The 27,996-nt window shown below is 48.3% G+C and overlaps 1 protein-coding gene across 2 annotated transcripts in view; it reads right to left on the reverse strand.

Annotated features, from left to right (window-relative positions):
* Positions 1 to 439: 439 nt before the first annotated feature.
* The window catches only part of LOC147636221 (uncharacterized), a 71,883-nt gene continuing 44,326 nt past the window's right edge, over positions 440 to 27,996 (reverse strand). For both annotated transcript variants that reach the window (XM_086801654.1, XM_086801653.1), the window contains one exon: positions 440 to 923. In XM_086801654.1, coding sequence (XP_086657780.1) covers positions 833 to 923 — 91 coding nt within the window. In that variant the 3' untranslated portion in view covers positions 440 to 832. The remainder of the gene's footprint in view (positions 924 to 27,996) is intronic.

The following is a 27,996-nucleotide window of genomic DNA, read 5'->3' on the forward strand; positions in this document are numbered from 1 at the left end:
TGTTTATTTGTGCCCATATTTTCCACACCCACAACAAACCCTAAGAAATGTTACCATTATGCTGTAACATTTTCTGTGGATTTGCAGAGCAGCAGGGATGTCCACCATTGTCCGTAGTAGATGTCATACCCTATTAATTGATTACCATGGGGAAGGACTCTTAGAGTTATGTATCTGGCTAAGGATCATTGTAAATAAGAATCATAAAGTAGACCAACCAAAAACCCATCTTCACGTCAAGCACCACGAGAGCACATGAACAAACAATTTGAGCAAAGACAGAGTATCACCCACTCTTAACAACAAACGACCTCCTCCTCTAAGAACTAAAGAACACCGTTTTGCAAAAAGATCTGAGACATGTTGGTCCACTTGAGCCTAATATACTAGGGGGACACAAGAAAGCCCAACCTCAAGAGAAAGCTGAAAAGTAAGACTAGTCCAACCTTTAGCCCATTCATGATATTTCACCTACTTACAATACCAATAAATGATGACCTGACCTCACCATTCAGTTGAGCTATCAAACAGTAATCTTATATGGCTAACACTTCAGGCTTTGTGGCATGTGCACATTTATGCACAATGATTATTCAAAATTAATCAAAAGAATATCAAAACAACAAATTTGGTGCAAAATTTTATAAAATAGAGGTAAAAAACAAGATGCCGCTTTCCAATCTGCCCTCGTAGAGAATGTTATCATCTATTCAGAGGCGACAACTATTTTAGGCTCTCACCAGCAAAACCCAAGGGAAATTGGTGTATACTTGAGAGCTTGTTGCTAGAAGTTCTTCCTGCACAAGTAACCTGCAGGGTCTTACGATGCATGCTAGTCTGTACTTCTCCAAGAGCATATGCATAATTCACTAGCTAAGCATAACTTCAATTTTTGCGATGAGAAAGTCTTCTTGGCCAAACACCTGCAAGATGAAGCATATCATGAGCATATCCCAGCCATTAAAGCCCAGAACACAACACAGAGACAGCACAAAGAATTTCCAGAGTTTGAAGGCCAACTAACACGTTGAACATTTATGTAGGAACAAAGCTTCAGTGACTAGAGTCTATGAACAAGATAATGTGTGTAACCAATACATTTAGGGTTATAGTGATAAGACGGAGTCATACTTGACAATTCTGAATTCAGTCAAGAAGGAAGCCAAGCATGAATTGAGTATAGTTAAGGCACATTACATTATGGTATGCATTTCAGCCATGGACAGCTCCAAGGATTCACAGACAGTGATTAAGCAAGTATTTTTGACAGGAAATATACTACATGCTATGCCATTCCACTATTACAGCATCTCTTGGGTAAGCAAAATGCAAACCACCATTGGATTATCATCCACAGCGGCTGATTATCTGGTAGCTACAGCATTTTCGCAATTTGGCTTTGTAGATTACTTGTGGAGCTTTCCCTAACCTATGGTAAATTTCATAGTAGCAGATTGGTTTTGATGACCAATCATGAATTTCTTAGTAGCAGATGGTCTCAGCCAGTAGAGTGCTGGAGCCATCAATGGCCACACAACATCTCGAAGGCCAGATAAGCCAAGATGATGAGTTCCACTGGCACATCACTGCCAGCACCCTGTCGTCCAAGCAATTGCAAAGTTTAAAGAAAACTGCAAGGTGGCCACTTCTTGGAGGGCATAGTCACAAGGGACAGGGGACGGGGACGGGACGGGGGACGGCCATAAGTAGGGAACGGGGACAGGAGAGGGAACGGCACTCAAAAAATACTTTTTTTTAAAATTTTTCTACTCTACACTTATTCTACTTTGGAAGTACATCAAAATGAGCACAAATTTACACTAAAATGGTAAGCTTTTGAGTCATATTAATAATTAAGTAGATACAAAATGAGTCATGACTCAAGAGTCAGGACTCAGGAGTCAGGACTAAGCCTTAAGGAGGCAGAATACATGGACGGACTCAAATGAGTCAATGACAAAAAAGTGCTGAAGACTAGAGGCTAGAGGCTAGAGCTAAGTAGTAAGGCCCATGAATCATGATCCATGAATGATCATCCACGTGAAGTGCTCGCCTCATGGTCATGGGTAGCTTGTGCAAAGAAGCATCAAGATCATCCTCAGTCTCATCCTCACTGGCATGCTGCTCCTGCACCTCATCCTCTTGTTGCTCTTCTTGTTGACTCATCTCCCACTCGGCCTTCTTGGTCACGCTCTTGCAAAGCATTCGCAAGTTCGCGCTGACGAAGACAAGGTCATTGGCACGCTCTCGGTTCCTCTTCCTAGAGGCAATGTGGCTGTAGGTACTCCAAAGTTGCTCCAAGCAAGAGGAGCTGACGGCCTGGCTAAGTATGCGGATGGCAAGCTGCTCTGCAGCTCCGGTCCATCTGAACCAAAGTCCTCCCACCATAGAGCAGCACCAACTTTGGAGCGGTCAACCTGTGCATCATGACAGCCATAGGAGCCATGGAATGACCTGTACATCGAAAGCTGGTCCCTGATCTTGCGCCTAACCGATGCATCAAGCACAAGACGATCCAAGATGATCCTCCAACGCTCACCTCCCAGCCGTTCTCCTGCTTGTTGCCTTGGAATTCTAGGTCCACCACATAAGCTGCTGCATGCAATGGAGAGTAGTAGGAATTCCACCTTCCTAGACACAAGGCATGGATCTCCTCGTATCTGTCTTCGTCAGGCACGAAGTCTTTCAACTTCTCTATCATGCGATCCATGGCCTCGTAGACCTTGCCTATGCATGGTTGCATAGCGTCTACAATCCTCAATAGGTGGACTATGGGCCTCACCATAGCATCTGTGGTCTTCACACGCTCCCACCAAGAGGCGTCATCTGCCCGTAGCCTACACTCTTGGCCAGTGTTTGTATGGGACTCTTGCATGGCGACAAACTCGTCGCTAAGGAAAAGCCCCCTCAAAGCACCGCTACAATCCTTCAACCGGCCCAACATGAGAAAGTTGTAGGCAAACCGGGTGTTGGAATATTTGAGGAGAGAGAGATAGGACCTCTTGTTGAACTCATACCGAAGTCTTTGGTGGTTGGGGACAAAGGAGACCATGGTGTTGGCCTCCTCAATGAGCGGGCTGATCCATGGTAATGCCCCGATGTCCTTGAGGAGGTTGTTTAGGCAATGAGCCATACAAAAGGACACCGTGACATGTCCATACATACCTTGGAGAATAGCTCCCGCCACCCTATTGGAAGGCTCCCCATCCACAACAAAGACCACTACATGCTCGGGGCCAACGATCTCCATGGTGGTAGCCCACTCCGCCGCAAGCACATCCGCGCTCTTCCCAGTGCCGGATGCATCATGAGATGAGATGAAGTACATCTCTCCGCGGGAATATGCAACCATGCCGTGAATACTCCTCTTACGGTGGGTGTCACTCCATCCATCCACAATGAGGGAGACTCCGTTCCTCTCCCATTGCCGGATGCATCATGAGATGAGATGAAGTACATCTCTCTGCGGGAATATGCAACCATGCCGTGAATACTCCTCTTACGGCGGGTGTCACTGCATCCATCCACAATGAGGGAGACTCCGTTCCTCTCCCATTGCCGCTTTGTGTTGTCGGCCGCTTGCTCTACAATGTGCTTCTCCTTCTCGAGCAATGTAGTGCGCAAGCTCTTGGATGAGGGGGGCGTATAGGTTGAGCCATACTCCCCAATCTTCTTAACCATGACCTTGAAGTATTCCGACCTATTCAAGAAAGTAATTTACTAATGAGAAGGGGACTAGGATGATGAAAACATGAATGATGAATTGGCAATGATCGATTGCACTTACCTAGCTGCTTGAAAGGCAATGTGGTCGTGGAAGAAGAAGCGGGCCACCACCATATCCACCTCCTCCTTCAACTTGGGGTTCCAATTCTCCCCAAGTGTAGATTGTCGCCGTGGGCCACGTAATGATTGAGAGGCCGTGGAGATGGAGGGTGCCAGTGTCATGGATAGAGTAACATTCCGACTTGATGGTGAAGGTGATGGTGTGCATGATCCCGATCCACCACATGACTCCATTGTAGAGGCTTGAGTTCCTCTCCCCATTGTCGCGGGATCCACAGCCACTCGTGGTGTCCTTCTTGTCGCTTCGACCGCTTCGTAGATGCTAAGCTTGTCAAGAAGTTCCCGTCTCTTCTCGGGCGTGACATTCGTGCAAAACCTCACCTCATGCCCACTCTCATGCAAGAGGTGGGCTCGCACTTTGTCGGCGCCACCCGTTCGCCGGTACGGGCAAAGCTTGCATACCCATGGCCGAGAACCGCCTCCATGAACGGATGTGGTGTAGTTAACCTCCTCCCACCATGTCCATCCCGTTGTCCTTCTACGAGAAGCCCCAGCACGTGAGGAGGATGCCATGGTTGAAGATGGCTTGACTCTTGAGCCTTGAGGAATGAGAGAGAGAGAGAGAGATAGAGAGCCTTGAGGAATGAGAGAGAGAGAGAGAGAGAGAGAGAGAGCCTAGAGGCTTGGAAGTTGGAAGAGTCGAGACTCAAGAGGCTTGAGGGAGAGGTGAGAGAGAGAGAGAGAGAGAGAGTCTAGATTCTAGAATCTAGATAGTAGGGCGGTGGCCCGCGGGCCTTGTGCGAGAGCCTAGAGCTTGGAACTTGGAAGTTGGAAGAGAGAAGAAGCTTGAGCCTTGAGAGTTGTGAACTTGTGTGTGCTTGTAGCCTTGTAGAGGCTTGTTCTTATATAGATAGGCAAGAGAGAGAGTGAGGAAAGCCTCAAGGGCAAGAGAGAGAGAGAGGGCCAAGCCTCAAAGAGCCAAAAGCCATAAACGGCTAGAAATGGACAGGCGCAACGGCAAAAAACGGCGAGCAACGGCTCTGCCGTCCCCGCACAATGCCGTCCCCGTCCCTGTGCCGTCCCTTGTGAGAAACGTGACGTGGGGGACGTCCATCCGTCCCCGTCCCTGGTCCGTCCCGAATCGCCGTCCCGGCATTCCAAGCTGCCGTCCCCTCCGTTGTGACTATGTTGGAGGGTCTTCTCCACCTAGGAGAAGAGGAAGAGGAGCGGTGTGGACAGCTCTAGATTCATCTGGGCGAGTCTCGCGAGATCCTACAGTCGGAAGGCAGTACAGTCCGTGTGTGGAGAGAGAAGATTGGAGAGGCACTACCACTGCTAGTGTCTTTGAGCTACTCGTGGGCACTACACAGGGCTTACGGGTCACCGTACATCGACAAAAGAGTGCTCTTGCAAGTCATCAGATATATCTTTTGATACAATGCATTTGAATATACTACAGTTCAGTTGTCACGACCATGTGTTTTCCTCTGGACAGTATGCGGGTGTGCACGGGGACATGGTGGACAGTGTGAATGGCATCGGTTTGGAAGTCAAAAAGGACTCAAGGTTTTATAAAGGTCCCTTTTTCACAACCCCATGTAGGGGGAGGGGACAAGATTTTAAAAGCCTTTAAAAACTTGATAATAGCTTTTATGAAAGTAAACGTGGCCCATATGCTATTATTGGGGCCACATGTGTGCTTTTTCAAAAAAAGAGGGGCTGGCGGGCAGAAAGGAGGCGCCTCTCTATTGGTACACATGCGCTGGGGCTTTTTCTCACACTTGGAAAGGGGGCGAGCAGATGGCATGGCTGCTTACAGGCGCCTTTTGATTGGTGGAAAAAGCAGAGCGCTGGACTGCAGAAAACAGAGCGCCTCTTGATGGCTGGACAGCATTTACACGCGGGACAGCACTTACACGCTGGCTTCCTCTTTTGCACAGAGGCGGCTGCTGGACAGAGGAGCACACATGGGCTGGTTCTCTTTTGCAAGGACAGCAAGCTCTTGACGGGTTGCAGAAGGGAAGGTGTTAGGTGGCTGCTGGACTGGCTGCAGGTGGACTGAACAGCCGCTGCAGGTACAGGTGTCAGCACGCCATGCTTTCTCTCTCTCTCTTTCTCTTGGCAAACGAGCGGCTGCAGGCAGCGCTGGACAGACAGTGCACGCTTTTCTCCACGCACAAGGGAAACTGTAGGCGGCTGCAGGAAGTGCACAGCTGTGTGGGTTTCTCTCTCTCCCCTACATACTTGTGGGGCATCAGCTTGGTGTTTGGTGGTTCCGAACACATGAACACAGACATCCTGTTGATGGCGTTCAACTGATGGAACTTTCAGCCTATCTTTGCTTTGGTTTGGGTCTGTTTTGGAAAGGGCTTATGGACTGTTTTGTGGCAGTGCATGTGGCTACGAACATGAGCAATTCCGGGACTGTTTTGAGATCAGTTCGAGGACTGTTTATGGGCTGTTTTTGGTTGGCTGCAAATTCAGCTACGTGCTTGGGTTTCCAGCTGCAAGTACAGGTCAATTGAATGTGTTCCTTGGCATGGGAGTGATGCAAGCTCGCATGGCTGCATGCTCATGGAGCAGATTGTTTTCTTCCTGTTGGAAAGGAACAGAGGGACCTACAATTATGGGCATCTCTATGTTTCTAGATGTTTCATGAGGGAACAGGTAACTAGATGTACGCCGTTGGCACAGTTGTTGAATGGTGCTGTGAATGGTTCTGTATGGAAACAAGACAAAGGTTTCAAAGGGAAACAGGCCTAAGGGTTTCATGTGGAAATAGGTCGTAGGTTTCTCGAGGAAACATGTATTTGGGGTTCTCCAGGAGATGGGTCACATGCAGGCAGAAGGTACAAGAATGGACACATGTTTGGTACAGCCTTGCTATTGATTGGACAGGGGACAGGGAATCCATGACAGAGATGGATAGTACCCTTGGAAGGTAGAGAGGGTTGGTACAGGTGTGTCGACTGTATGGTATGCTGTGCTGTGATGCGAGTTCTCTTTTGGGAGACAGTTTGGGAGTCTATGTTGTGATGCAAAAGCACTGGATGTGTCAGGGTGTGATGCTGTTCATAGGGTGAGAGGCTATGGATAGTTGTGGTAGCCCTGATCATGGGAGAAAGCTTCTGTATGCAGACTCAATGTGTGAGAGTCTTTTGATGTGAACAATGGCTGGACTTGTTTGTGGATGCCGAGTGGATATGAAGCCATGATATAGGGTCTTTGTAGGCTTCAGGAGTTCTACTGTGACGGCTGAGTTTCTAGCCTTATTGTAATCAAAGCTCTCTCATAATCAATTAAAGAAATACCGCAAGGGGCGCCACTGCGTTTTGGGGCAAATCGGTGTCCGTGTACTGTTTGCAGGAGCACTCTAGCTCCCCCTGTTTGTTTTCCGTTTTTTTGGTCCTCAAAAGTGTTGAAGTGTTTTGTGTGCGAGTGTTTGTTTCACACCGCCCTTTGGATTTGTCTGAGGCCCGAGGCCGGTTTACATCAATACTCTTGCAGGCACACAGATCCATGTTGGAGATTCTATTTGCAACAGAGTAGTGGGCTATTTGCATTGTTAAGCAGTGATGGCACACACAAGATGTATTTGGGGTGTTAACCCAAGAGGATAAGTTGGACGGAACCAACTACTCCTTGTGGAGTTTAATGATTTGTAATGTGTTGGTACCCAAAGGGCTCTGGGATATCATGTCATGTGATGACACACGCCAACCAACACTTCAGCCAGCTACATCTCACAGACTAGCTGCACAAAGAGTTGTAGATCCTCCTCCCCCTACACAGGAACAAAGGAAGTGGGATTCTCATGATGTCATTGATTGCCTTATCATTCAAAAGATCTATCATACCTCATATACAGTCACGTGGATCAGCAAAACAAGCATGGGACACACTGGATAACATGTATCAAACAAGGAATGATGCACAGGTTGCCTATCTCAAGAGGCAGCTTGACATTCTTGACATGCATGGGGAGACTCCATGATAGAGCATCTTACCAAGGTCAAAGATTTGAGAGAACAACTGCTAAATATAGCTGAAGTAGTACCTAACAGGCAGCTTGTTACAAGTACCTTGAATTATTTGCCTCCTAACCTTAGGTAACCTTAGGTTACCTCTCTTAATCTCTCTATGAGGGATGGTAGAGTTTGATGAGCTTGTGGGCTTGTTTCTACAAGAGGAGGAAACCTCGCTCTGAGCCGAGAAGTACAACGCAAAAAACCCCCCCAATCCACGAGGCCGAAAAACACATCCACAGCATGGTACCCTCCAAGAAATCCCAATCCACCTTATCATAAGCCTTCTCGAAGTCAAGCAGCAAACTGTCATATCCTCTCCATGCATCTATGCTGATGTTGTCGCCTCCCAGAAGGTCAAAGAAAGAAGAAAGAAAGTTGTATTAACGTCTTCAAAAGGCCAAAATGACCTATGAGACCAAAAGAAAGTTGTATTAACGTCTTCAAAAGGCCAAAATGACCTATGAGACCAAAAGGTAACATCATATTCATGAGGTACATCATCCTGGGTACAAAATAGTAATAAAGAAAGATAACAAAAATCTAGAACTATAAAATCTAATCTAGGTACATGAGCAAAGAACTCTCATATCACCCTAATACATCCCTCATGGGCCGCTGTGACATGGTGCTCAAGGTGGTAAAACTGAGTTGGCGCGAGAAGGTCCTGCGATGATGGGAGACGATGGCCCGGATCCTCCTGTGGTGGCCTGGCCGTGGGCGAAGGCCATGGGGTCTGGGGCGTTGAGCTCTGCATAACTCAGTGGGAAGATATTATGCTCCTGTCCCAGATGAACCCTGGCTGGTTACTATGAATAAGATCAAGGAGGTGAGGCTGAAGTCACACGTCAATCGCCTCAGCAAGGATTTTGTGGGTTCTACCAAGGAGGGTGATGAGGGCTCACTTCTGAATCTCCGACTGTCATGCGCCTAAGGTGTTAGATAAATTGGATATTATATCATTGATCCATAGTCCAATCTCGTGCATTTGATTTTAGGACACTTTTGGTCAAGAATAGATGCTAGTTGGGGTGAGGATATATGTAGCCAGATGGTTAAAGGACGACTTAGGTAGGTTAGGCATCATGCCAAATAGGCTACATACGAGTGTGGGTAATATATCCATATCATACCACACTATGGGTAGAGGGAGAACAAAAAAATGCGGTGTAGTTTTGAGGGCTGGAGCTCCCCTGGCGCTTGACAGTCGCCCCTGTCCCCCCTCCCTCCTGCACACTCTGTGCGCCTGTGCCTCCCCCCCACCTTCACCCACCTTCCAGCCCCCACCTGCCTCCTAAGCCCTGCCATCCAGCCCTCCTTTGCACCTCAGCCGCCAGCCGCTTGCCCTCCCTTCAGCCTTCCTTTGCCACCCCCCCCCCCTCCCCCCCGGCTGTTTTGCCTGCCACCACTTTCCGCCTGCCCTTCTCCCTTCTGCAACCTACCCCTTTTTTCCAGCCCCCTTTTTGCCTTAGTCTTTCCACACCTCTACCCTTCCCCATCCTTCGTCCTCATGCCCGTGCCCTTTCCTCCCCCGCCCCCTCCTTGGTAGTTTCCAAAGCAGTTCTTTCGGTGAGAGTTGGCCTTCTCTGGTCTTCACCCCTGCAAGAGGACTCCATGGCAGCCGCCCCGTCATCCCCAATTGAGGCGGCCGCCGTCCCTTGCCCATCCTTTTTGAAGCGGACCTCCAGCTCCTCACATCAACAGTCGCCTCCCTAGAGGCCTCCACCTTGGTTTGCAAGAATGTGGGTAGCCACCCAACAGGAGAACTTAGGGATCTTCTTCAGGCTGGCCTCATCAGCGAGCCAGGAAAGATTACTGATATTCATCCTCTTGGACACAGATACTACCAAGTGGAGTTGATTCACCTGTAGCATCAGATTGTGTCATGCAGCTGAGCCATGTCACACTGCGAATGGCCCAAGCTTTCTTTGTGAGGTGGTAGCACGGCTTTGACCTGATATCCAGCCCCCTGGCAGATGTCTCAGGCTTCCCAGTTACAGTTTGCTTTCCTGGCCTCAGGAAGGAGTTCCTTCCCCTACTCCCAGTGATTGGTAGAGTTACCAGGAGAGTGATGTAATCCCCCTCGGCCCCGCCCCGCCGCCACTTTGTTTGTAGCTTGAAAAACAAGGATTCCCTCCCTTCGCATCTGCATCGCCTCTCAGGAGTATGTTCCTCACGTCATTTTTCTTCCGTGCCTCCAAGGAGATCCTATTATGCAGAGAGTTGAGTACTCTAACCCCCCTGGACAGTGCTTCATTTGTCGTTAGATGGGCATCTTGCTAGAGCGTGCCCCCACCATCAGTCTAGGCGAGCACCACCAGCAGTCCCTCCCCTCGGTCCCAGCACAGCTCCTCATGAGAGGGCGGAGGGGGGGGAATCCAGCCCTCAGGATCCGGGCCCGGCCCCCGAGGATCTTGGGGTAGTTTCGCCGGTCCGAGGCACAACTGCCGCCAGGCCTCCAAGGCACAGCAGCGCTGTCAGGCGCGCCAGCCTGGCGGGCTTTAGGGGGATACGGTTATGTCAGAAAACCGTTTTGAGCATTTATCTCACCAGTCCTTGTCCCCCCCCCCCCCCCCCCCCACGTCTCGAGACCTAGCGCCAGTCCCCCCCTTTTTGAGACCGTTACCTCGTCATGTTCCTCTTCCCGATGCCCACATACCTCTGAAATCTTCTGGACCTTCCACACCCCCAGTGGACCTGGGCCCTCGGCCGCCACCCCCTCACCCATAGTCACAGGGGACGCAAGGGACGGACTATTGGAACGGAGGGACGCCGAGTCGGGACGGTTCAAGAACGGGGACGGCAGGGGACGGTCGGACGTCCCCCTGGAGGCGTCCCTCACAAGGGACGGTGAAGGGGACGGCAATAGGAACGGTCCTGTAGTTACCTGGGTCCGTGGGGTCTCCTGCTTTGTGGCTGACTCATCGGCTCACATGGGACCAGTTTCCACTCCAGGTCCTACACCTACTGTCCAGATATGCCCACGGGATGCACGTGACAGATGGAAACAAAAATACGTCCTAGAGAAGCACCTCCGCCTCTGGCTCTATCACTGAAGTCTGAGATCTCATCTATGTAGAGTCCAAAAGGGTCGAAGATAGTGAGCATTAGGATCCATGGGGTCTCCCGCCTTATGGATAGGCGCACTAGTGTGTGTTGACCAGGTGGGGGAACAACCCTCTAAGAGGGCCCTATTAAACATATGGGCTAGAAGGGGTGCCAAGGTGTCGATTGCATAAGAGAGGTGCTCAACCATAAGCCCCTCGTGATCCTATGATCGGCTGTTCTAAAGCTTTCGTGTAGCTTTCACCACCATGTCTCCTGTGAAGTGTACAATGATGTCCATGGAATCTCATCATCATGGAAAAAAAGAAAAACAAAAAAACAACAAAACGTATGTGTGTGTGTGTGTGTGTGTGTGTGTGTGTGTGTGAGAGAGAGAGAGAGAGAGAGAGATATGAAGCGTCTACTAGAGACCTAAAGTGACACGATAATGTCCATGGCATATCTCATGATAAAATAGAAAATAAAATAGAACAAAACAAAACTCTCTCACTAGAATATTACAAAAATGTCCATGGAAATCTCATCATGGAGTACAAAGAACATGAAACATGAGAAGAGCATTAGATGGTATCCCACTCTCCAATATATCAATCATGGGGCTAATGAGTATGCCCGAGAGGTCACCTCAACTACGTCATGTGGAAAGGTAGTTCAACGGCAATGGAGCATGTCCTGGATCTAGAGCTGATGAGTGGATCATGGCTATATTGTCCAGGAGGGCGTGAGCGCAGGCACACTGGAGTGCGCACGCCTAGTCCGAGGTAGCTTCTCTTGGGCGAGGTGGGTCCTCAATAGCCCGAGGTGGGTCCACGGGATCCACTGTGGGGTCCTAGGTCGGAAAAAGCTGGTGATGGTTAGCTGACGAGGAAGGGGGCGAGGTGGTTGGGGCCTAAGCTCTCTCAAAAATGTGTCCCTGTGTCTGCGGGACTCAAGCTAGAAGAGCCCTAGGCAGACCTAATCCAAGAAGTCAATGATCTTTGAAAGGGGGTCAAACCCCTCGAGGAACAAACATTGAAACCTCCAGCAGATCTTGTAGTATAGACGGCAGCGACATATGTGATGCTCCTCTGCACATATGTAATGCTCCTCTGTCTCAACATTAGTGTGGCATAATCAACATGTCCTCTCCTCCCTAGGTATGAGCTCCCCGGCTCCAAAGATGCGCTCAGCTTTCCCTGTCTCCACTCTGAGGCAGTGGGATGAAACCCGTATATGGCCAATCACAATCCGCATGGCATGGGACATGTGAACACTTAGGTAGCCTGGCTGCTTGATGAATCCATCCTCCATGAGCCTAAGAAAGTGTTCTCTGTAGAAGTGCATCTTCAGTGGAAGCTCCAAAGGTGTGATCCATGTGCAATGGGTGTAGAGACTGAGAAGATCTAACCGGATAACCGGGTTGATGTCCTCATGACAGAACTGGAGAAAAAGGGAGTCCAAACTGTATTGAAAGGGTGGGAGGCCGTCCATGTGGAGTCCATATCCTCAGAACGAAGTGGAAACTCGGGCATACCATACTCTAGGGTGGCCCTCGAGTGCTAGTTGTCTCAACAACTCCAGGGCAAGCCTCAGGTAGTACCTATGAGAACCATCTCACTAATGCGATGGAGGTATGTGACATCCTAGAAGAGTGCATCCACTACCATCGGGACTGCAGCAAACTCTGCCTGGATAATCTCATGTGGGACTGATGGTTCGCTCTCGATCATATGGGAGAACATCATGACCTAGGGCCTGTCAACTCGCTTGTGCGATCAAGGTGTCAAAAAGCCAACCCTTCGTCCCAGGCTCCTAGAAATGTGCCTAGACACAGTGTTGCTCAAGTAAGCTCAAGGCTGTGTGTCACTCTGGCATGTGTTGCCGGAACCATGGTGAAGTGTGGACCACTGAAAGTGACACCAAGGTAGACATACAATGACACAATCTCCATAGGATCCCCTCTATATGTGAAGCTCAATCTGGATGTGAAGGGGCGGGACGTATTGAAGACCATTACCTTGGTTTTACCAAGGTTAACAGTGAGGTCCTGCTAAGTGCAAAAATCTTGAAAGGCATCCAGGGGGACCAGTATGCCTGCCAGTGTGAAACCATCATCTGCATAGAGTAGTAGGGGGACCAATATTCTACTAATGTGGAACCAGCCCTACCTAATCTGTCAATGAAGCTCGAGATCTCATCAATGTAGAGGCTAAAAAGAGTGGGTGATAGGAGGCAGCCATGTTTGACCCCAACAATGCTGGAAATCTCCTGCGACATACCTCCTGGGGCTCTCACTCATCTAGTGACAGACTCATAGAGGGTGTTGATGCTCCAAACCATGTCCGATGGGACTCCCGTCTCCAGTAGACGGTGTAGGAGGTGGGCTCAGGGCAGAGTATCAAAAGCCTTGCCGAAATCCACAAAGCAACAATGTGCTCTGCCCTCCTCAATGATGGAATGGAAGGTGAAGATGTGGTCAAGGCTAGAGTAGCTCCTCCGAAAGCCTACGTGTATTAAACGTTCTGCATCCTGTCTCTCTGCAAATGATGCATCCTGTCTCTCTGCAAATGAATTGAGCTCCACCACTAGCACCGATCCATGGCCAATATGTGGCCAATCATGATCGTCCTCTAGTTATTAGGATCAAGTGGATCTCCGACTTTGAGGATGGGTGTGATGGTGTCAGTGGACCAAGAAGGTGAAAATCCTTCACAGAGGGCTCTATACTGAACATGTAGGCTAGTAGGGGCGCCACACTATCATCAGCATGTGAGATGTACTCAGCAGTGAGTCCCTCATGATCCTAGGCCCACCCATTATGTAGTCTACAGATGGTCTTGATGACCATACCCTTTGAGAAGAAGGTGGAGGTGGTGGGGCAGGGGACTGGAGGTGGGGGCAGAGGTGGCTTATGGGGGATATGATAGAGGGAGCGTGCATAGGAGTGCCATGTGTCCAGGCATGTGATAGGTGTGGGGGGCGATGTTCTTGGAGTTTCCTCCAAGCCTCTTTGCAGTTCGGCCCTAATAAGAGGCAGTATAATTCATCCTCTTTTCGAGCGTAGAACTCATGTTTCTTGCGTTGGATGAGGTGCTAAGAAATCCGTTGCACTTTAGCGCTTCATGATTTTCCCAATGCATACCTCATGCTCAAGACAGGAGCATGTGGCTTGGCATTTGTCATCATACCAACAATTCTGGGGCACAAAACCATAGGGTGGCCTGGCAGTACATTGCCACGTGCAGATGAAAGAAAAGGTGGCAGATTTATGGAGAATGCTAGTGAGTTGTGATGTGAGGGTGGGTGCGGAGACATAAGGATCCACATCCTAGAGGTGCGGTAGATGTGCTCGGAGTAAACAACATCAAGCTCGTGATCAAAATGGACCCAAGTGTAATGTGAGATGGTGGGGTGATGGCAGGGAGACAAGCAGTGTGCAGGTAATAGTGAAAGAGAGGTAGGCATGGTCGTCTTCAAAGGGGGGTAGCGGGATGGAGAAGTCGGAGAGAGAAGGTGTGCCAAAACCGGAGATCCTATCAAGTGGTCCATGGTGCTAGTACCTCCGGAGTAAGGGATGGAGGTGAGGGCGTCGGAGGAGGGCCATTGGGACATCTCGTTATAGATAACAAGACCATGTGCAGCTCCGAGCTCAGGGAAATATCTCCCATACACCTGCTCTCCTCACGGTCCTGTGATGATCTTTGTAACCCTGTGTTAGTGATGTGTAGCTCCTGTAGTCTGATAGGGTCATCCAGATTAAGTAGTGGGACCTAGCGATTCCTTGTCCTGGCATTGAAGTCCCCAAGCAGGAGGCCTTCCCCAAGCTGTGAGAGAACTCCATAATATCCCAATATAATGGCAAGTACAGTGACTGGCCATGTTGTGCGGCATAAGGAGAGTGGCTCGATGCAAAATAACACAGCAATGTGGATAACTCTATCCCCAGTAAGCTGTAGCCGCACCCACAAATACTGTGCATCCTCATCCTTTCGGACAATGTTGAGAATCTTTTGGAGGTGGGGCCTAAAAAGGACAGCTACCCCTCCCGAGCCACGTACTCCTGATGTGCGGGTCTCGCCTCGGAAAGCCGACTCCCACTCGAGCCCGGCTATATATAGTAAACGCCTCTCAAGGCTTTGATGAGTCTCTGTATAGAAAATGGCATCCCTATCAGCAACCTAGACAATTCCCAATATGAAAGGGGTCTGGTGGACTCCAAGACGTCCAAATATTCAGAAAGAACAAGCTTTGGGAATGGGGGATTATCCTAGAATACAAAGGATCACACTCCTAACTCCGATGGAAATTTTGTTCACGTCATTATGTCTAGAATTGAGCGGATACCAAGAGTTGCCAAAGTACTTATGACAAATAGGCTACTAGTTGGGATATTTTTTGAGATAAAGATTACGGGAGAACGCATCTCTTAGATAGGTGGATCAAAATCCTGGATTGAGCGAGCTGTGCTCCCTCTGCGTCACTACTGGCACACCCCCCCCACCCTAGCTCTGCCTCCTACGCCCCCACCCCCCTCCCTCGCCAGCCCTCGCTCTGGCCCTGCGTTGCCCTTCTGCTCGCGCATCCGGCGCCTCCTCCCTGCGTACTCCTTGCTCCTGCCCGCCTCCATCCTTTGCTCCCGCCGTCACCCCTTGCTCCTGCTGGCGCCCCTCCTCCCTTCGCCCCCCTCCGCTCTTGTCAGCGCCCCCTTGCCCTTGTTCCTCCGCTTGCGCCTCGCCAGCCCTCTCTCTATTCTTTCGCCCCCCTCCGCTTCCACTTGTGCCCCCCCTCCCGTCTGCGCCCCCTTGCTCTTGCCCCTCCCCCCCCCCCTCAACAAACCCCGCGTTCATGCCTCTTGTCTCATCACCTCCCCTTCTTCCGCCATCGATAGCGGCCTCGGCTGGTGGGTTGTTCCTTATTTTCGGCAAGTTTCGACCTCTTCTCGTCTTCGCCCCCAGGAGGACTCCATGGCATCCGCTCCGTCTCCCCCGACCGAGGCCGCCGTTACCTGCTTTGCATTTTCCGAAGCGGACTTGCAAGCATCCGATCTTGTCATGCAGCTGAGCCCTGTTGCATTGCATACGGCCTAGGCCTTCTTTGCACAGTGGCAGCACGGCTTCGACCAAGCATCCGACCCTCTAGCTGGAGTTTCAAGCTTTCCCCCATTACAGTCTCTCGGCCCTCGCACAAGCAGCCAGGATTCCATCTCTCCGCATCTGTGTTGCCTTGCCGGATTTTGTGCCTCACATGATATCTATTCCCCACCGCTACCTCGGCCCTCGCACAAGCAGCCGGGATTCCATCTCTCCGCATCTGTGTTGCCTTGCCGGATTCTGTGCCTCACATGATATCTATTCCCAACCTTCGGGGCAACCCCATTATGCATAGAGTGGAGTATTCCGACTTTCCAGGCCAATGTTTCATTTGCAGGCAGATGGGTCATCAGAGCTTGCCCTTGGCGTTAGTCTAGGAGGCCGCCCCTAGTGGTTCCCCCTCCTACTTCCCGCTCAGATCCGCGCCAAGGGACCGAGGGAGGAGCAGGTTCCTTGGTCACGGAGCACCAAGTAACGGCCATGGATGACCCATCAGCCAGAGAGTGGCAGACGGTTGGCCCCCGCCTGGGTCGCCGGCCAAGCACCAGAGCTTGTCAGAATACGCAACGGAGATGATGACCAGATCTGGGAACACGAGCAAAAAACGCATGCAGAAAAACAGCAAGAGAGAGAGAGAGAGATGTAGGCGTGTAACTCTGCTCTGATATACACAAGAAGATCCCGACTATGATACAAATAGTGGTATGGGGCTGGGGGCCTATATATATGCCCCCACATCAGCAGTCGGCCTGCTGTAGGGCAGCCGACTGGACACAGAAATCCTCCACGACTGATAAATACAATCGGCCAGCATCACAATAGGTCGGCCAGCAGCACAGGAGTCCCACGACTCATACAGTGCAATCGGCCATGTCACAGCCTCCCCTGGAAGCTGCCAGTCTCTGAACCTTTCCCACAAATTGGTATTAGGTGGAATCTGCAGATTGAATGTGTATGTACATAGTTCATTCCAAGCAAGTCTGAAATTGCAGCCTAATCTGAACCTTCTCTTAGCTGTCAAGAATAAAACAAACTTGCCATCAGAATCAATTAGCTGCTTGATGTGCCTGACCCCTTTCTTGTACATTGTCAAAGCTTTCCTACCCAATTTATAACAGGGTGCCTTTTTAAACAAAAAACTCCAAAACACATTTTCATCCCCTAGTGAGTTCCCTGTGTATCTAACTCTGCCATCCCAAATCAGAAAGGAGCAGATGTGTTTCCATGAGTCAATAAAAAGTTGTGCAGTTGGACAACCTGTTTTCAAAGGTGCATGTGAAAAGAGTTTCTCCCAATCAGATAAATCCCAAGCCCCATGGAAATACACAACAGAATAGCCAATGATCTGCCACATGCATCTAGCCCATAAAGTATCTCTTGAAAACATGTGTTTAAGCATGGTTGCTCTTCTTGCATGAGCATGTGCAGCCAGATTTAGCACTCCCAGTCCCCCTCTCACTTTGGGTTGACAGATCATATCCCATTTGATGAATGCACAGGCTTTTCTCTCTCTCTCTCTCTCTCTCTCTCTCTCTCTCTCTCTCTCTCTCTCTCTCTCTCTCTCTCTCATTTCTGTGTGAGCTTCTCCATCCTGCACCTAACCCTAATATGCAGGTTTTTGTGTGTGTGTGAGTGTGTGAGTCCAACACCAACAATTGGTATCAGAGCTCCGGAGGTTCTCAGCTTTCCGGAAATTCAATCTCTGCAGTTTCCTGCGAATTTTCCGGTGCCTATGGAATTCCGTCGAATAGATCCGTCGCCGGAACCAGTCCATCCATTGGTAGTTTCCGTCCGACAGCTTGTTCCGTCCGCCTCTACTCTGCCAAGCTTGGCCGCCACAGCCGCCCAAAGCCGACGGCACTACTGTGCAGAGAACCGCCGCCGCTCAACTTGCAGGCGGCGCCTCCCATCCAGCCGGCCGCGTTACTGGCCAGCGAACCGCCTCCGCCGGCTAGGCCCTGTTCGCGCAGTCTGTCACGGCTTGCTCCTGCCGCCCACCGTGCCCCGCATTACTGGCCACCCCGGCGGCACCTGCAGATCCGCACGCCCGTCGTCGACCACCATTGTACCTGCATGCCGTTGCCGTTCACAGCCCGTCGCCAGCCACCACTGTACCTGCACGCCGTCTCCGTTCACAGCCTGCCCGCCAGACCCGAAGACCCACACACCTCGGTTTCGCTACACTACCTGCCGCCGCTAGCCTCGGTTTCGCTGCACTCCCTGCTGCCTTCGCCTGGCAGTTTTGTCTTTGGTGCACAGTCTGGAGCCGTCGCACGTGCCTCTCTTGCAGTTCTATCCCATCGTCTACAACAGCCTTTGCGCAAGTCATCCGGTGCCTGACATTCCGCTGCACGTCCTCCATTACAAACTGTACTGCCATCTGTACCTGCTGCCTGTACTTGCCACGTGGGCCACCTTCAGAGTCCCAATACCTGCTCTCATCTCAGGTACCTTTAGTGGGAATTTTTGTTTTTTGAATTTTTTTTAAAAAAAAAAATTATAGCCATTTCAGGGCAGGTCAGTTTCAAAAATTTCTAGGGGTTTGCCAAAAATTCCCCTTTGCCAGAAAAATTGCAGGTGGTGCCATTCATACTGTTTGGGTTGGAATTTGGGGGTTTTCCAAATTGAGGTCAAAATCAGCAAATTGAGCCTGTAGCTGAGAGGAAAAATAGATCTCTCATGGAGATGGCAAGATGCATGGTGAAACCACAAAAGTTGCCTCACAATTTTTGGATGGAAGCTATAATGTGTGCAACTCATGTGTTGAACAGGTATCCAACAAAAGCTTTGAAAACCATAACACCATTTGAGGCTTGGTATAGCCTACATTTGGGTGTTTGGCATATGCACATGTGCCAGAACAACTCCGAACAAAGCTAGATGACAAAGCAATGAAATGCATTTTTGTGGGCTACAGCAATGAGAGCAAAGGATACCGTCTTTACAATCCAACAACACGCAAAATTTTTGTCAGTAGAGATGTGGTATTTGCTGAAAATTCAGACCAGCCCATGTACAGCTTGTATAAAAGTAATGATACAGGCATACAGGACATGTTTGATGGACTAATACCCATTGCAATTAGGGGGGATTCAGATCAGCCAGCCCCTACACAAGAAAATCCTCATGTAGAACATGTGGAACAGCTAACCATTCAGCCCCCTTCTATGGAAGAAGTGGGAGATCTTGTCAGGGAAGAGCAAACAACCATAGACACAGCCAAGTCAGTGCCAAGATGGTTGCAGAAAACTTTGCACGAAAGCAAACTTGCAGCTCCACTCACAGGTAGAACAGGGGCTAGTTCCAGCCATGCATTGAATATGCATTGTGGAGAGTCTCCATTAGCCATGGGTGGTCTCTTTGATTCAGAAGAGCCTTCTTCTTATGAAGAACCACATGAGAATGAGCATTGGGTGCAAGCTATGCAAGCTGAAATCTCTTCTATCATGAAGAACAATACTTGGGATCTTGTGGAATTGCCTAAAGCCAAGCATGTCATTGGAACAAAGTGGGTGTACAAAGTCAAAAGGAAGTTTGATGGTACTATTGAGACAGGTAAAAAGCAAGACTTGGTGGCTAAAGGCTACTCCTAGAAAAAGGGAATAGATTATGAGGAGACTTTTGCTCCTACTTCGAGAACGACCACAATAAGATCAGTGATTGCATTGGCTGCACATAAAGGATGGAAAGTGCATCAATTGGACATCAAAACTGCATTCTTAAATGGGGATTTACAAGAGGAAGTATATGTAAATCAGCCCATTGGTTTTGTAGTTCCTGGTGAGGAACATAAAGTATGCAGGTTACACAAAGGATTGTATGGGTTAAAGCAAGCTCCAAGAGCTTGGTATGATAAAATACATGCTCACCAGCCAAGGTTATGTGAATAGTCCAGCTGAAAGCACATTGTATGTGAAGAAAACCGGTGCCGATATTCTCAGTCATCTTGTATGTAGATGACATGCTCATTACAGGTACTAGCAAAGCACAAATTTCAGATTTCAAAGCTGATTTGAAAGCTGAATTTGATATGTCAGATTTGGGGCCTTTACACTACTATCTCTGCATACAGTTCATGCATACAGATGATGGCATTGTTATGCAGCAAACTAAGTACATAAAAAGTGGTTTTTCCCCTTGGATATCAAGTGTGAAAGGACACTCTACATACAATATTTTGTACTTCTATATTATATGGATGTAACACACATGCAAGGGTTGACTTGCATTTTGTGGCTACCACACTTTTGGAAACTCGAGAAGGGATTTGACAAAATCCAAGAGCTCGAAGAGAGAACATCCAAGCAAGAGGCTGAGATTTCAGCCTTAAAGGAGGAACTAGTGGAGGCCAAATTGCATGCTAAAAGTCAAGCAGCTGAAATCTCAGCCCTCAAAAAGGAGTTGGAAGCCACTTCAAAAGGCAAGCTTGAGGATGGAAAATTTCAGCCCTCCTTTATTGAAGAGCTGAATACCATCAAGGAACAAATGAGGATCATTCGAGAGGAGGAGGAGCAACATAAAGAGAAGACATCTTCATGGGTGGAGGTGATCACAAAGACACAAAAGAAGATGGACGAGGCGGAGAAATGGATCGAGGTCGCCAAGAAAGGGAAAGGTAACGAATCGCTACCCATCCCCACTCCCACCATCATCAACATGACCCTTGAAGAGGAGCAAAGGAGGAAGACCCGGGCCTTACATGTACGAGTGTCCGGTCTAAAAGACCGTGATGATGCGGAAGGGGAAACCAAGGAGCTCTTCTCTATGATGGGCATTGAAGCCACGCACACAAAGGCATGGAGAGTGGGAAAGAAGAGAGAAGGTAGTGGCGAATCTTCTAAGGAGAGTGCACTTATCATTCGTTTCCCCTCCATGGAAGCGAAGAAGAACTTCTTGAAGAGACGTCCTACACTCAAGAAGACGAGAATATTTCTTGGAGATGACCTCACACTCTCGCAGCTTGCCCACATGAAAGAAGTTATGCCCGAGATAAGGGCAGCCTGAGAGAAAGGGAAAGTGGCCTTCTATAGAGATGGTAGAGTGGTGATTATGGAGAGGCGCTCTTCATGACGGCACGAGACCTACGGGACTACACTCAAAGTCGCTACTTGGAATTGTAATGGATCTCTACGCCTTGATGTATGGGCTTTTGAGGATAGTTTCAATGGGAGGGACATCATCTTCTACTCTGAGACGCATCAGGCTCCTGGACAGTCCATGCCACATGTTAGTGCATACCGATGGGAGACAGCTTGTAGACAAGAGACTCGTTTAGAGCATAGAGGACGGGGCTCAAGAGGAGCGGCAGTATTGTTTAGAGAGGAGCTGCAGCCACTAATACATATAGTCCGCAGAGATGAGCAGGCTAGGTACATGTGGGTTAGACTGAGGGCAGAGACGGGCAAATATCTCTACATTGCTATATGCGATTTTGCTCCTAGTACATCAGTGTATGCATCACCTAGAGGGCAGTCTCCCTTTTCTATTTTGGATGATGACATTTGGGAGTTCTCTAGGGATGGTGACATCATTCTCCTGGAAGACTTCAATGCCAGGACCGCCCATAACCAGACAGTATTTTATGATACCTCAGAGGAGATGTTGAGGGAGCTTGATGTTAGGGATATGGGCCTATCTAGACTCTCACAGGATGAGGAACACACTGAGTATGGGCGGTATTTGATAGACATGGGGACTGCACATGGATTGGCCATCCTGAATGGCCTACAGAGATTCCCGGCAGCGGGTGATGGTCACACATTGGCTAGATTATATGCATCTATTCTTGAGCAGGAGTTGAGTAGATGGGCAGAGAGAGAGGGCATACGTGCATCAGGGCAGGCAAGGTTCAAGAGAGGTTTCTCCACTCTTGACCATATCTTGACACTCAGAGCTATTATTGAGGAGGGCAGATATACGGCAGGAGGATTTATTGTTGCTTTGTGGATTTCCGCAAAGCTTTTGACACAGTACCAAGAGCCACACTGATGCGCAGACTACAGGAGATGGGAGTGTCCACAGAGCTGATTTGGGGAATCATGGCTTTATACAGGACAGTTGTGGGGCAGGTACGTACTACTCAAGGTATATCTAAGATGGTTCACTCCACTATTGGGGTGAAACAGGGCTGCCCCCTTTCTCCCACCTTATTTGGGATGTATGTGGATGAGGTTTCGGACTATGTAGAGCGGGAGGGTGACAGAGGAGCCTAGCAGGGACATGGATTCCCCTGTTATTGTATGCTAATGATATTGTGCTGATCTCAGATTCTCCAGAGGGGATGCAGCGTCATTTGGATGCACTGCACACGTTTACACAGGACAGTGGATTGTCTCTTAACCTTGGTAAAACCAAGGTGATGGTGTTTAACACCACAACACAGTGGGTTAGGAGGTCAGTACCCACCTTTACATATGGTCAGGAGACAGTGGAGTATACAGATGCATATACTTACCTTGGTGTGGTTTTTAGTGGCCCACTATTTTCCTTGAGGAGAGCAGCGGAGACCAGATTGACCAGAGCTTATGCAGCATTGGGGAGACTAGAGAGGATGTGTTCGCAGGTTCAGTTTCAGGAACCTCGAACAAAGCTCTGGCTCTTTGACACTTTGGTCACTTCAGCCATGCTGTATGGAGTGGAGATATGGGGACCCTCAGTGGATCACCATAGCCGAGCTAGTAGCACTGATGGATGGAGATGAATGGAGAGGCCCTTGGTTTCTATGATTTCCCGGATGATTAGGGCCAAGGCCTCCGTACCACATGATATTATCCATGCAGAGATGGCTGCCCCCCCATTGGTAGTAGAGGCACTCACTCGATCAGACTCCTTTACACATAGCACTTGGGCTCTCCCTAGAGACAGATATGCTCGCTTAGCCCTGGAGCCTTCACGACAGTTGGCATCACACGGAGACAGATCATGTTGTTATGCACAGATGACAGCTTGGTTCCACCTGCATGGCTTTAGTATGGACAGGCTACCTCCATTTCAGTACTCCTTGGATGCACCCTCCCTCTCTCTCACACGGGCAGAGATTACCAGACTTATCAGGCAAGACTTGACTCAGCTGGACACTAGGAGGACATGGATACAGCCGACACACGAGCATGGTACGAAGATGGCTTTCTATAGAGATCATCTTCTCCAGCTCACGGAGGATGGGTTTGTGATTAGACCCAGCTACATGGATACTCATCTTTCTCATGGGGTACGGTGTGCTATTGGTCAGATGCGCACATCCTCACACCAGCTACAGATTGAGACTGGCAGATTCAGAGGAGTACCAGCTGAGGCCAGGATTTGTCAACTGTGCCAGATGGAGTCAGAGACAGAGTTACATTACATATGTCACTGTCCAGTATATTATGAGATACGAGGCCATTTTCACTGCCTGTTCAATGAGGGTTTCGGACCACTTTCTAGAGTCATGAGATACCAGGATCAGAGATGCCTCGGATTATACTTACTAGAGCTGCGTAGACATAGAGAGGGTCTCTTGAGAGGAAGGGGATCAGTGAGGGAGAGACACCTACAGAGGCAGATTACAGACTTCTTTCGACCAGAGATTGAGCAATCAGGCCAGCAGGCATTGTAGCTAGCCCCAGAGTATAGCCGCACCAGAGGTACACTTATTGATCGGGCTATAGAGCTGGGGCGGTCCAGGCGCCCCAAGATGAGAGGCTCATCTCGACACCGGCGGAGACTACAACAAAGGATCAAGACCATACTAGTAGGGCCAGAGGAGAAGTCACGACAAGGAATCGGCTGCCACCTCGAGGGGGGGGGGAGGGGGGGGATGAAACCGGTCTATGGACACATAAAGCGGTAGTTCATTCACAATAACCTGGACTTACTGAGACACACATTCACAGAATCCTCGCTCCCTCGCTCAACAACACATTGGCCCCAAAGTCCGGCGCCCCTTGCGGTATTTCTTTATTGTTAAAAGGTTGGAAATTACAAAGCACAAGTGCAACAAAGCACTCTACTTGCATCGGCTGAGTTTTACAAATTCTAGGAGAAATTTGCCAGCATAACTGCACTAAAACTGTTCCATAACATCTCAGAATGAGTCCCAACTGACAGGCACACTTCCATAGGCATCAAGCTACCCAATGGAGTCCAAAACATCACAATTCAGCTTGCTGTAATTTTCTGCACAGGCCTGTTTTCAGCTCTGTTTTCAGCCCAAAATAACCCTTGTACTGTCCTGTAGCAAAGTCCTACTGCATTTTGGCATCAACCGGGCAACATAACAGCCCAAAAACAGCACCTAAACAGTGCTGAAACAGCATTGTTTTAAAGAGGTTATTACCCTCTTCTGTCCCTGCTTTGGTGTAGGAACCAACTACACCTGTTCCTGTTCAAGGAGGCAACTAGCCTTTGCATTTAAGCATGAAATTCACACAATTGTACCTGATTTTATCTGATGAGAGCATTTCCATAGTCTGCAAGAGAGAGAAAGAGAGAGAGAGGCTGTGGGGAGCAAGCTCAACCCTCAATTCCTGAGTTGTAGGGCAAGGGAATGCACCACGAATGCTGGTTTTCCTGCAACAAAACCACACGATGGCTGCAAATGAGCCTCTTTTTCCAAATTCCCACGCTTCCCTCTTCTCTATGAGGAAAATGCACCAAAATTTGACACTTGGCACATTTTTAAGCCTTTTCCACATGCAATCTTCCAGGCTAAAAATCTCCTGACTGGTTCACATTCTCACAACAGTCCTTTGTCAGCTTTTGGTCCCCTTGACATTCTGCACAAACTGACGCGAACACTTTTCAATTCCGACACTGCCAAAAATAGCAGTTCCCTAGATTTTAGGGATGATGTCATCTGCATTCCTTCTGGTCTCCTGACCATCTTTGACCACTATGGTCACTTCAGAATTTGCTTAGAATTCAAGATACATTCACATTTCGGTGGCGGCCACTTACTAGTGTACCGGCCTATACCCTCATTCAGTGGCCATGTCCTGGACACTGTCATTCATCTTTCAGTGCCCATGTCCTGGACACTGTCATTCATCTTTCAGTGCAGGTCTCAGGCTTAGCCAACCATTGGTCCAAAGTCCCACTGGCTGACCCATTCTGACATTGCAATGGCCCAAGCCCTTCCAAGAGATCCCGGGGGAAAGCAACAGCAACTAAAGAGAAAGAAAAGAAAAATATATATATTTATAAAGAAATATAAATAAGGAAAACAACTGCAAAAAGTTTCACCTCCTGGTGACATACCCCCCTCTTGAAAGAAGCAAGCGACCTCGATTGCAAGTCCACATGCAAACGGATGACACAGGATGATCACAAGATTCCCCATGTGATTAGTGTCATCGCATGTATCTCCTGCCAACGGATGACACGGGGCGATGATAGGAATTCCCCACTACCATTTGTGCCATCGCAGGTTCAAGCCTTTCAAATACATGTTTCCGGATGCAACACAGGGCGATAGCATATATCTTGTACTATTAGTGTCACAACATGTAAATCATTCATTTGAAGCGTAAGAGATACAACTTCAAAGCACTGAAAGTTCATTCATTGATTAAGTCATTGACAACAAATGTCAAAACTGTACATTGCCAAACATATAATACAAATGTAAAGGTCATTCAAAATTCAGCTTCAAAAAGCATATTAAGCCATTGCAGGTTCTAACAGGAAGGCTTCCTTGTAAAGTTGCATCAACTGAGGTGAATCAGCCAATTCAACCTCATCCATCCATTTAGCATCCATTTCACCAAGTATCTTCTTGCAACTTGTCCTTTCACTTTTCTGTCTTTATGGGCCAGAATCTGCTCAGGAACCAGAATTTCATCCAATTCCTCCACTTCAGGCTGTTCCTCTGGCACTATATCTTCTGGCACGTTGCCAATAAAAGGCCTCAAAAGGCTCACATGAAATGCATTATGTATCTTCCAGGTTTCTGGCAATTTCAGCCTGTATGCTACATCACTTATCTTCTCTGAGACTTGGAAAGGACCATAATATCGCATACTCAGCTTAGGAAACAGACGTTCCTTGCCCTTTCTTTTTCTCAGTCGTGCCTTTTCAAAGCGCAATAAGACCCAGTCATTCTCTTTAAACAAGAGTTCTCGACGATGCATGTCAGCAGCTCTTTTCTGTTTAGCTTGCGACTTTTCCAAGGCATATTTGACCTTCTTATATGCTTCTTGCCATCCCTCGACATACCGATCTGCTTCAAATATCTTATCCTTTGTCTGCAGAATGGGAGGTACTTTCTTGCCACCTTCAACAATTTCAAAAGGTGCCTTACCAGTAGAGGAATGCACTGTATTGTTGTAAGCATACTCTACTAATGGCAAATAATGCTCCCAAGTTGCCTTATGTTCTGACACATAACATTTCAGCAGATCCAAGACAGTAGAGTTAGCCTCTTCAGACTGCCCATCAGTTTGAGGATGAAAAGAAGATGAGAATTTCAAGGTCGTGCCCATATTCTCAAACAATGCTTTCCAAAACAAGCTAGTCATCCTTGGGTCTCTATCACTGACTATAGACTGTGGCATACCATGGTACTTAAAGATATTCTGCATGAAAATCTTGACCATGTGCTCGGGTTTTATCTTCTTTCTAACAGGAATGAAGTGTGCCTGCTTACTGAATCTACATATTATAGTCCAGATTCCATCATTCCCTGTCGTTGTCCTTGGAAGATCAAAAATGAAGTCCATGGCAATACTTTCCCATGGTCTCTCTGGAATAGGCAGTGGTTGCAATAACCCAGGTGCCTTCTGTCTATCAAACTTGACCTTCTGGCATACTAGGCAAGATCTAACATAAGCATCAAGATCACGTCTCAAAGCTGGCCAATAAAAGAAAGTCTCAACCGCTTTCACTGTAGCATCAATGCCTCGATGTCCAGCATACGGTGGAGCATGACTTTCTAGCATTACTTTCAGCCTTAACTACTTAGTCACACATAGCTTTCCATGCATCATGAGAAAGCCGTCTTTCAGAACATAGTGATCATGATGTTGATTATTCATTAGCTGTTCATAGATTCTGGAAAAATCTTCATCACTGGCATACTGTTCTTTCATATCATCCAATTCCTGGTGATAAGAAATAGAAACAGCTGACACTTGTGGTTTGCGAGACAATGCATCTGCAACCACATTCTTCTTGCCTTCTACATGCACTATCTGAAAATGGAACATTGACAGAAAATTTGCCCAACACGTGTGTTTCTCTGACAACTTTGCCTGTGTGAGAAAGTATCTGAGCGTCTGATGATCCGTTTGCACAACAAAATCAGCACCAAGCAAATAGTGTTTCCAACTGGTAAGTGCATGGATCACAGCTAACAGCTCTTTCTCATAAATCTGATAGTTCTTCTCAGTGTCAGAGAGTATTCTACTCTCATATGCCACGACTCGGCCATTCTGCATCAAGACAGCACCAATGCTGTTCCCACATGCATCACACTGCACAACAAATGATTTAGACAAATCTGGCAATGTCAACACAGGATCTGTAGTCATTTTCTGTTTCAGGCATCTAAATGCTGATTTCTCTTTATCTGTCCATTGCCATTTAATGGCCTTCTTTTCAAGCGCATGTAACGGTGAAGCAATCTTTGCAAAATGCCTTACAAATCTGCGGTAGTAAGAGCATAGGCCAAGAAAACTGCGAACATCATGCACAGTCTGTAAATTTGGCCATGAAACGATTGCTTCAATCTTAGCAGGATCCATTGTGACACCATCCTTTGATACAATGTGCCCAAGGAAGTGAATTTCTTTTAGAAAGAATTCTCTCTTCTTGCCATTAATGAGCAATCTGTTGTGTTTCAGCTCGTTAAAGACTGCTGTCAGATGGTCTCTGTGCTCCTCTTCACTCTTTGAATAGACTATCATGTCATCAAAGAATGTGCCCACAAAGCTTCTGTAAGGACGGAAAATTCTGTCCATCATTCTGTTAAATGTGGCAGGAGCATTTGTCAATCCAAAGGGCATGACTAAGAACTCATAGAGACCAAATGTAGTGCGAAATGCGGTCTTGTGCACATCCTCGGGTCTGATTCT

This window comes from Cibotium barometz, chromosome 8, assembly GCF_041138505.1.
Source record: "Cibotium barometz isolate CiBa-2024 chromosome 8, ASM4113850v1, whole genome shotgun sequence".
Classification (NCBI taxonomy): domain Eukaryota; kingdom Viridiplantae; phylum Streptophyta; class Polypodiopsida; order Cyatheales; family Cibotiaceae; genus Cibotium; species Cibotium barometz.